Source organism: Camelus dromedarius, chromosome 1, assembly GCF_036321535.1.
Source record: "Camelus dromedarius isolate mCamDro1 chromosome 1, mCamDro1.pat, whole genome shotgun sequence".
Classification (NCBI taxonomy): Eukaryota; Metazoa; Chordata; class Mammalia; order Artiodactyla; family Camelidae; genus Camelus; species Camelus dromedarius.
The window spans coordinates 52,724,059-52,735,329 of record NC_087436.1 but is presented as its reverse complement, the minus strand read 5'-3'; the positions used below and the strand labels follow the sequence as shown (position 1 = coordinate 52,735,329).

General features: G+C 40.0%; 1 protein-coding gene across 2 annotated transcripts; it reads right to left on the bottom strand.

The window, feature by feature from the left end:
- Positions 1–4,320: 4,320 nt before the first annotated feature.
- On the bottom strand, positions 4,321–9,066 carry DDIT4L (DNA damage inducible transcript 4 like). 2 transcript variants are annotated; one of them, XM_010980626.3, is made up of 3 exons: positions 8,899–9,066; positions 8,459–8,598; positions 4,321–6,611 (listed from the first exon to the last, which is right to left on the bottom strand). In XM_010980626.3, exons 2-3 carry the CDS (start codon positions 8,547–8,549, stop codon positions 6,106–6,108), a joined length of 597 nt encoding a protein of 198 aa, XP_010978928.1. In that variant the 5' UTR covers positions 8,550–8,598; positions 8,899–9,066; the 3' UTR covers positions 4,321–6,105. The 2 variants fall into 2 exon arrangements, with proteins under 2 accessions (XP_010978928.1, XP_010978929.1); XM_010980627.3 differs by having other exon boundaries at positions 4,321–6,596.
- Positions 9,067–11,271: the final 2,205 nt, after the last annotated feature.

Here is an 11,271-nt window from a genome sequence, read left to right as displayed (position 1 = left end):
GATATTTATGTGACTTTGGCATATATCTTGAAAGTAGTTCAAATATTGATTACAGTTTGATATTGTAACAGGCAAATTATCTATATTCCCATCTACTTATTGATACTAACATATTTTCTCAGAGCTTACATTTACAGACAAAACAGGAAATGATGCTTAATCCTCCAAATTTAGCAAAAACAATTATCTATAAATTAATTCACTAATTTAAAAGAATCATTTTACCTGCAGACTAAAACTGCAATGAGATATCACCTCACACCTGTCAGAATGGCTATCATCAAAAAGAAAACAAATAACAAATGTTGGCAAGGGTGTGGAGAAAAGGGAACCCTCGTACACTGTTGGTGGGAATATAAACTGGAGCAGCCACTGTGGAAAACACAAAGAAGGTTTTTCAAAAAACTAAAACTGGGACTACCATATGACCCAGTAATTCCACTCCTCTGTATATATCTAAAAAAACCCGAAACACTATTTGAAAAGATACACGTATCTTTCCAATGTTCATAGCAGCATTATTTATTTATAACAGCTGAGATATGGAAGCAACCTAAGTGTCCATCAACAGATGAATGGATAAAGAAGATATGGTGTGTGTGTGTGTGTGTGTGTATATATATATATATATATATATATATATATATACATACACACTAGAATACTACGTAGCCATAAAAAAATAAAATTTTGCCATTTGCAACAACATGGATGGGCTTGAAGGGTATTATGCTAAGTGAAATAGAGATAGACAAATACTGTAGGATTCATGTATATGTGGAATCTAAAAAATACAATGAACTAGTGAACATAACAAAAAAGAAACACTCACAGATATAGAGAATAAATTAGTGATTCTCAGTGGAGGGAGGGAAGTGGGGAGGGGCAACATAGAGGTAGGGGATTAAAAGGTACAAACTAGCATGTATAAAATAAGCTACAAGGATATATTGTACAGCACTTGGAATACAGCAAATATTTTATAATAACTATAAATGAAGTATAACCTTTAAAAATTGTGAATCTCTATATTGTATGCCTGTAACTTATATAATATTTTACATCAGCTGTACTTCAATAAAAATAGTAAGAAAAAGAAAAATCTAGAAATCCAACAGTAGGGAACAATTTGGCTGATTATGGTAACTCAACTAGATGGAATATTGCTTAATCATCAAAATGATCATTGATCATTCATTGTAACAAGAAAAATGTTTATAGTAAAAGACTAAGCACAAAAACTAAATAGAAGTTCAGTTTTAAGGTGGAAAAAAGAATCATTTCACTGAGAGAATATTATTTTTTGCTTAATAGTATTATATAATTCAGAAACATATTTAATGTTTGATTATCGTGTACTATTACTATTTATAAAGTCAATGCAATTAAAAATTAATGTTTAAATCCTTATGATCACAGGAAATTAAAAAAATTGTAGTTTAAATTTAATCTTATTTTTATTATAAGAGGAAATATTAATAAAAGACTTTCAAGTCTAAAATATATAAAGGTAAAATTTAGTGTAAAAAGTAGACTTTAAGAAGATACAAGAAAAAAGAAAAAGTAACACTAAAAATTCTTATTCTGTTGAAAACCCTAATTTAGTGTTTTCTAAATAGTTGTTGGTGTGTACTAAATTACTGTACTATTTACGTTCCATTGCAAACACCTAACAAGATGATGTAATTGTTTCATTTAAGAAGATCATATTCACAACATAGTGGAATGTATATTATTTGCAACTTTTTAAACTTAGGGTGGAAATTTTGGATGGCAAGTGAAAAATGTGGCTGAGCATGTACTATTACAAACTTCTTTTAGATGTGCAACAAACAAAAAGTTTGAAGAATGCTGGTCTAGGTTTGATAAATAAAAATAGAATTACTAACTCCTAAAATATGTTTGTCTTCAGCTTTACAAATAATGTCAGACTACAGATACACATATTGGCATGTCGAAATGAGGTGTTTTTTTTTTTGCCCCTGTCTCCTAACCAGCTTTTTAACCCCCCTCTTTTTAAACCAATAAGAATGTGTTTATATTGGTGTCTCATTGTGCTTTTAATCTGGATTTATCTGGCTACTAATTAGACTGAGCATCTTTTCATATGTCTGTCACCATATGGGTTTCCTTTTCTGTAAAGTACCTATTCAAGCTTTTGCCCATGTTTTTTCTTTGAGTAGTTTGTGTTTTTCTAATTGATTTGAAATAATTCTTGACATATTCTGGTTACTCTTTTTCAGTTATATGTATAGAAGTTTCTTTTAGTTCATGACTTATATTTTTATTCTCTTCATAGTGTTATGTGATAGATAAAAAGTTTCATTGATTTCTTTACATCTTATTTGAGAAATCTTTCTCTAATTCAAAATCATAAAAATTATATTGTTATTTCCCTTTCACATTTAATTCTCTAATCACCGTGGAATTGATTTTCATGCTTGATGTGTATGCATCCAATTTTATTTATTTTTTCATGTAGATAAACAATTATTATAACTCCAATTAGTGAAAACACCATCATCTATTTACCCATTGGTCTAAAGTGCCAACTTGGCTGTAGATCAACTTTCCATACACGTCCGTATAGGTCTGCGTCTGGGCTCTCTATTGTTTCAGACTGACTTGTCTCTCTCTGTGGGGCAGAAACTGTTTTCAGTTCATCAAGCCCAATTCCTTCTGCACACATCATGCTACCACATTTCCCAGCCCCTCTTTCCATTGAGTGGGGCCATGTGACTGAGTTCTACAGAGGATATAGGCAGAAGTTATGTACATCACTTACATGCCTGGCCCCCAAGTTTCCCATGAGATCCTGTACAGTCTCTCTCTTCTCTTGTCTGTGGCAGATGCAGACCCAATGGAGTGTTGTGAATCTATAATCAATGGCAGAGTCTAGGCAGAAGTCTGAGGTTCTGAACATCTGCATGAACCTTCTCCCAGCTCATCACCATGTATCTCTCCCTCCTCATCTGCCACCAACATGCCTTGGACTTTTGTTTTTATTATCACTTGTTTAAACCAATATGGATAATTTAATCCTGAGTGTCTTAGGCTCAATATTTTTATGCTTGTCCATTCTTCCACTATGCAAATGGGAAAACTGTCAATAGTGCAACATGATGCTAACTCCATGAGAATATAGATCATGTCATTGCAAAGTAGAATCAGGATATTGAGTCCATTACTATAAAATTATACTATCTTTCTATTAATAAGAGAAAATTAGTCATTAGTTCTTTCAGGAGGCCATACACATTCTAGCCTACAGTTTATTCCCCATTGAAATAGGGAACAAATCACATCTTTTTTTTTTTTTTGATGGTACAGAGAAAGTAGTCAGATCAATTGCAAAAGACAGGTGTGAAGATGCCAGGATGGAAATGCATGTCTTAAATATTGGTAGATTTTTTTATTCTAAGCACAGCTCTGCTTCACTGAATGGTGAATACTGTCAATAGTTTCCTCATCGTTTCTTCCTGAAAAGAAACCGCATGAAGAATTCTTTGTTCGAAGTTAGGGGCAGATGTTTCTGACGTGGTTTCTACAGCCTTTGGTGATGAGGGTGAGGGCCTCACACATTGAGAGGCAGCATGGTGAGCACAGCCCCTGGGGTCTGCTTGATTTTACACTTCGGCTTTCCCACATGACTTGGTGACTTTGGGCAAGTTACTTAACCTCTCTGTGTCTGGTCACTTATCCATAAGATGGAGATGGTAGTGGTCTCATTTCATGAGGCTGTTATGAAGAGTAAATGAGATGGTTTATATATAAAGCATCTAGATCATGCCTAAACTTAGCAAGTCTTATTAAAGGTGGGTTATGCTGTGGGAGAAGTCTGAGCTAATGACATAAATTTGAAGAGACAGAAAAGATAGGTGGACAAGATTAAAAATTCAAATTGATGAATAATTGTGGAATTAGAAAGATCTATTGTTCTAATAGAATATTCTCGTAAAAATAAAAATGTATACAGATCTTACAATTTGACGTCTTTGCATTTGGTCATTAGGAAAAATACAGAAAAAGCCTTTACATAATGAGTTTTTTTTTTTTTTTTAAGGCAGTTGCCAAAGGAGCTCAAATTCTTAATGTCTTCCTATTTGGAAGTATTACTGTATTTGAAAAATTATGAAGAAAATGACTCATTATTGACACACAGGCACATGCGATAGATACAATTGGAATATTATAATGAAGGGTACAAAGCTTTTGTCAAAAAGGGGATAAGTAATTGTTCTGTCAATTTTGTTCAAATATTGTCAAATATATTTTAGGGTGATCATTGCATAAATTCAGAAAAGACAAAGGACAAGAGAATTAAAAATATATGATGTTTTATTGTCAAAAATAGACAAACTTTAATTTCCTTTAACAGGAATATTAATTTAAGAGTCTCTATAAGCCATCACTATTTTGTGAGCATACAAGACAAGAGAGTCAGACAACTGTTAGTGGAAAAACGACAACAGTTCTACATCCATGCCAGAGATGCCTTACCCATGGAATCAATGACCTTCAGAGCCCCAGACAATAACAGACATGCAAAACAAGCTTGACTTATCCTGGCCCAGTCCTATAAGAACAGCTTTGTGGTATCTTTCCAAGCATTTGAAAAGTTCAGTTTGTGAGGACACTTGCTGATTTGAATAGTGAAATTTTAAGTCATCCATGGGATCAGGAACAGGATCACACCTGCTTTTGAATTACACCAGGATGAAGCTATGGTCACTGCAACCCTGGCCTCAGGCATATAAAGTGATGATAATAGCTTGGGCAGGAGACCTGTATAATCTCCTTATCCATGACCCACAGCAAGGATGTGAAGGCCTTGCTGGATTGAACACTGTGATGTGGAGGCTACATTCTCTCAGTAACATAAAGAAAAAAGACAATGACCTAGCTAGTTGGAACAAGAGAAAACACAAGGCCTTTATTATTCCCTAGGGAGAGGTATCAAAGGATGAAGAAGGCTGTGTATGTGCACTGGTTATCTAGATTATGATTTTCATCCCCTAGTCTGTACTATAAACCAGATAGCCAGAGCCAAAGGAGACTTTGTAAATAGGCCCATCTTAATAATTAAAAGTGGTAGTGTGCCGCTCTCCCCTTTGAAGATTTGGGTTGAGGAGAGATCCTTCAGTTTCCAGGAGAGCCAAGGATAAGACAACACTGACATGGTGAGATGGTTCATCTGAGAGTAAGCATTATGTACTAGCAAAAGGAAGCTGGGTTATCAAGTGAACGAGAAAGGGACTGGAACTCACTTCCCATCCTTGTACACATTCACTCAATGGGAGAGTAATCAACTACATGCAAAGAAATCAGCATTTTCCATTTTTCTAGTTTAAAGATAAAAGTCAATACTTGAGAACTAGAAAAATTAAGCTTCTACTGTACCATAAAATTATTTAAAACAATACTATGGTTACTGAAATGGCAGCTCAAGCTTTTGCCACCTCTTTGAAACAGAAGCATGGAGAGGGGGCAAAGAAACATAGAAGCACTTAGTTCTGAGTTCTGTTCTTGCCCTGACAGTCCTCATTTGCTTTTGCATGGCGTTAAGTTTTATGAAACTCACCCACTTATCTCTATCCTTCTGTATAAGAATTCTTCAAATTTGAGTAGGGGCAGGAAATTGGTGGTTTGGGCTTCTGGAAGTTTTGATGGGCTAACCATCATTCAGATTAAGATTCTGTGGTTGAAAGGACCACTCTGAAAACTTACAGAAGAAAAGCCATATGAAAATCAAACTAGGCAAAGTGGGTTTATACAGTCTATTAGCAAGACTGCTTGGAAAATTCGTAGAGTCAAGTAAAAAACTAAAGTGGATTGGATTGCTTCTTTTCCTTACTTATTCCATTCCATTCCATTTTATAAAAACCGTGATAAATGCAGATAATGTTCTCTCTTTCGGGTCATTTCTCAAAAGCCCCCCAGTAAGCCCTTCAGTTGGGGTGGCTGTGCATATGAAACAGAAGGAAGATGAACTCAGTTTGGGGTCTCTCACTGAGAGCAGGCAGGGCAAACTACCATGACTTTAACCGAGCAGCTGAGAAGTTTTATTACCCAATCATAAAAAGGACTCTTTTAAGTGCTTCCCTTTTAGCACTCTTCAATGACTGTGGTTCCAATCAAGGAATACAGCTTTTTTTTAACAAGTCGGAATCCTGAGCTCAGGATCACAGTTCGCCTGAGGCCAGAGGAGAAGCGACCTCGACTAAAGAAAAAATCCCTGAAGCTCGTCCACGAGCAGTTGTCCTGCTTAAACACAAGGGTGAGCTCAAAAGTGGGCACCACGCTAGAATCACACACAATCCTATCCAGCTTTTTACATACATTTTCAATTTCCAAGTTCACGTGCATAACGCAACCCCGCAGGCCGCAGGGCTCGGTGGAGGAAAGCCTCAGGACGTCTTGAGCAATCCTCTGGGTCAGTTTCTCAGGAACAAGGACTTTTGAGCAACCGAGTTTGGTGTGCTTTGATTTGGACAGACAGTTCTCCAGCATTTTAACCAAACTCTGGCAAGTTGTCTCCTCAAATATCATCTCATTGAGGTTGGGTTCAGGAACAACATAATCCCAGTAGTCAAAATCTGTAGAAAATGGAACTTCAAGATTAAAAAAAAAAAAAAAAATTCCAGGAGCACAAAAAACATACCATGAGATAGCAACATTAGTTATTTCTATCTATCACATCTGCCTGTTTCTAATATTTGTTTGGGAGTCATTTGATCTCACTTTACCATTAACTAGCTGTGTAACAGAGTGAGTCATTTGACCTGAGACTAAAAGTTCACCTATGAAATAAAGGTTTTGATAAATAGGATGGGTAGGCTATAACCACTTTTTAATAAATTTATGTGTACACACAATCTTAACGACTGTGTATCTCAAATCTGTTTATAGTTATCTTAGAATACTAGTGACTTTCTTTTCTTTCCTGCTTCCTTACTAGCTTATGGTTTTCTGATTTTGTTTTACAGAGACTGTACATTAGTTCTTGAATAAAAATGTTAATTTTTTTGACTAAGGATTATTACCTTTTCACTCTAAGAATATATGCATTTAATATTGTTAAATACAGAATTTTTGCTATTGTTCTTTAGTGATGAACTTGAACTTAGTAACTATATTAAACAGCAATTAAATGTGTGTTTTTCTTTAAAAGTCTTTACTGGAATGGCCTGTAGATCCCAATTTTAGCTTCAACCTCTTTGATTAAAAACTGCCCAAAGAGAAGACCTCTGAGGTTCGCAAGGATATTTATAACTGGCTGGCTACTTTTTTGTAGCCAAGCAAAACAAAATAGTCCTAGGAAAACAAAATTAGATTTGCTCAAAGGAAAAGAGATAGCTCTGCATTTGGTCACCTACCTTCCAAATTAATCCAACCACTTGGCTGTACGCCACACCACAGATAGTCAACTGAGCAGGGCACGGGCAGATGCCCTGCGGGCTCCCCACCCTAAGCCTACTGCACCTCATTGGCTATTGAGTTTTCCTCTCTCCACATCACGTATACACTTAGATCACTGGATTTTTTTTTTAATAACTAAATGAAACAAATGCACTCTGAATTATAAGGCTATGTATTTTATCTATGTTGAAGATAAAGAATTTTAGAGCTTTGGCCTATAAAATTATTTAGATTATCGATCACTTCACCTTCTAAAGGAGGAAGGCCCAAAGATCTTAAGCAGTTTGTCTATGCCCACAGCTCCTTAGTGGCAGAGCAGTGTGTTAATTTAGAAACTGCTGTTTAAAATTGCAATGACAATATGTCCAGCATCACTGCTGTTTTAAAGTTTCCTTATGGCATTAAAAATGAAATAATGGTTATATCCACAAATAGAATACTACTCAGCAATAAAAAGGAACACATACTGATAGAAGCAAAAGCATGGAATGGATCTCAAAATCCTTAGGCTGTGAGAAAGAAACCAGATATAAAAGAGTACATATTACATGACCCATTTTTATGAAACTCTTGAGGCACAAGTAATCTATAGTGACAAAAACCAGATCAGTGTTTCCCTGGGGACAGGGGAAAGGTTAAAGGGGGGAACTGATGGCAAATGGGTACGTGGGACTTTGGAGGCAGAGGGTGATGGTAGTGGTTACACGGGTCAATATATTTGTTAAAATACACATAATTGTACACTTAAATTTCACCATGATTTCACAGCCATGTAGGGTAGAACATGTATAACTTTCAAAACCAAAGAGCCTATTAGCCTCAGACTATACGGATGCAGCCCCTGGGATTTTAATTTTTGCTTCTTTTGTTTCTATCATGGAAAGAAGATGCTAAAAGTTTGGAAAGGAGTCTCTTTCAGATGGATTTTGTGGCACGTCCAACACTCAAGGAAGGGGTCGACACTGCATGCCTGCCACTCCCATCTATCCAGGGACTGCAGCCTTTGGAGGGAAGAGAAGGAGGCCGTTGGGAAACTCACCATTTAGTAGGCTCCCGGGGTGGAAGCCACGGTCCAGCAACTCTGAAATGCTGGCCGGGTTCTTACTGCTCAAACTGCCAGTTGCAACCATGGTCAACGGCTCTGTTTGCCTCGCGGGGCGGAACGGCCTTCCCGGGGTGCTAGAAAAAGGAGGCAAAAAGTACAGATTTGCAGAAGTAGGCAAGACGTGCAGAGGCTCCTAAAATGCCGTGCGTCCCCGGAGCGAACTACCCGAGGCATTCATTTTCCAGAAGGGAGGAACCGGTCTCTGCAACTCAGGTTTACAAAAGTCTGGCAGCGGAGACGCCACTACAGCCACATCCTGAAACTAATTCAGAGTTAGCAAAACTTGAAGCCAACTTGCCGAGCTGAGCTCACCCGTGCGCTCGGAGCAGTCCTCCCGCCCCTGCTCCCCCTACCCAGGCCGCCGCCGGCCTCACCTGCTGGGAGTTCGCCGGGGCCGACGTGCTCGCTGGCGAAGCTGCGGGTAAACCGAGACAGGCAACCGTCTTCCGCAGCCCCCTCCCTTGGGGGCTCAGTTACCTGCAAACCCAAGCAGCATTCGGCACCCTGCTCGCCCCCAGCCCACCCCCGCACCAACTCCACCAAGCAGCATCGCCGCTGGGGCAGCCAGCACTTTATAGGCCCAGCCTCCTCACCCTGCCCCGGCCCGCCCACCTGTACCGCCCCTCGTCGGCCCCCCCGCCCCGCCCCTCCAGGGGTCGGGTTGCATTTCAACCCCGGCACTTCCAGCGGCGCTAGGCGAGCCGCTGGGAGTTGAGGATGAGTTTGCGGTAGGGTTCACACCTGCTGTTTCCTGGGTGGGCCACAGGTCACCCCGAGTGCAATTCCGGTTGCACGACTCGCCAAAAACTGACCGCTCCCCTCCGCCGCCACCATCGTGGATTCTTTGGTGCGACCCCTCCCCCAGCGTGTGCGCACAGACACACTACTGATGCCCGCGTTGAGGTTCGGTCCTGGGCAGCGGGAAGCTTTTAGCCCTTTGTCTGTAAACAAGACCGCAGGCTTTGCTCTGTCATACTGAACAATTTGGCTGTATCTATTTCGATGTTCATTGAGCATCACTTTTGCACTTAGTCCTGACCTCTAACCGAGTCAACTCTACTCCGCGTCGCGTCCCGGGATTTCTATATCCTCCCCTCCCGCGTGCGGTCAGCTCTAGCTTGCCTTTCCCACATCCGAGGCTCTCCAGCATTTTAGGAAGGGTCTTCTCTGCACCCCCGCCACCCTTAGTATTGTTTCATCTGTGACTAATGCGTTTTCTCCGAGAGAAGGGTGAGCCTCTAATTAGACCTGGCTCCAGAGCGCCGGCAGCTTGAATGAAAGGGAGCCTGCCAAGAAACTAAACAAAACCATTAGTGGGATTTTAGCTGCTTCCACCAGCCCGGTCGCTGGGAGTAATTGTCATTCCCAGAGGCAGAAGTTCCTGGCGAGCCCTGTTAGGGGGAGGAACTTGGAGTTGGGCGGTCTTGAAGGGGCTTGGGGCAATGAAGATACAATGTTTTATGTCCTGCTAGGGATAATCCCTGTGAAGCTTGATGCTCAGTCCTGAACCGGGGACGGAGGAGCGTGCAGGGTCAACGTGCTCACCCAACCCATCAGCAAGAAGCCAAACATGTTTTCTCCCACGGTTCCTAAGCCACCCTGTTCCCACTTTGGTGTGCCAGGAGAGACGATATGGTCAGAGTGAACGTTCCCAAAGACCAAAGAAGGTCGTGGGTCAGGAGAGGAAAAGAAGGGGATGGCTGGAGGGAGAAGATTGTTTCTACAAGTAGGAGGTTCTACTGTTGGCCCCTAATCCTTTAGGATTATGTGTACAAGGATCTGTAGGTTAGGGCCTTGAGAAGCCGTTTCAGCTGTCCAGGCTAAAAACTCTTAGCAAGAAAAACAACAACAGAAGGGGTAAGGAAGGTGTGATAAACAGATCAGTGGGAGGACACTGGGAGGCAGAGCAGCAGAAATTAAAACCAGCTTGACAGTCCATTTTTAACTCAACTCAGGCAGCTGCACTGCCTGAAGGTCAGGGGAGCCAGGGAAGGAGATGCTGATAGGCTCGTCTTTGAAAGCAGATTTCCACTTCTACTTTAACGATAGAAAAGGGGGAAATAAACAAGCCCGTTTAAGCCAATTAAAAAGCAGTTTCGGTGACCAGTGTGTTCAGGACCACTGGATGGTCAAGGCGGGGATGGCAGCTACCTGGCAGTGTAGGCGCAGGCCACAGAGCCTCCTTTCCTTATCTGGGTGGCAGTGCATGTGAGGCTGCCTCTTACCTGCTTCTAGGAAGATGTATTAGGATTTATATAATGAGTGGTCTGAACCTACCACCAGTGAAGTAAAGACCTTACGCATTTCAATTTCCTTAGGGTATTTAGGCATAACTCATAAATTAAGTACTCCCAAAGGGCCACAAAGATTATTGAACCTTCTAGAAAGTAGCAGTTACTGTCAGCTCACCTGAGTTTAACTGAAATTTTGCAAAGCCCTTCGGGATTTTACTGCAGAAAATAATTCACCCACGTGCAAAAGACTGACTGTCATTTTTTGTGGCTGAATGGGCCTTGCTCTCAGGAATTATAAGGTTTAAGGAATGACTGATACAGAACACATACGTGGGATAATTAGTGAAGATGGTCCTTTTTTATCTACTTAAAGGGCAAAAAATTCTATCACCAGCTTACCTCTTTGCAAGGTTAAATAAATAGAGCTGAGTTTTAAAAGGGAACCCTAGAACAGAATTAGGAAAAACTAAGTGCCTGGTCTTGTCAAATGATGACACACTTAGTCGATTAGAT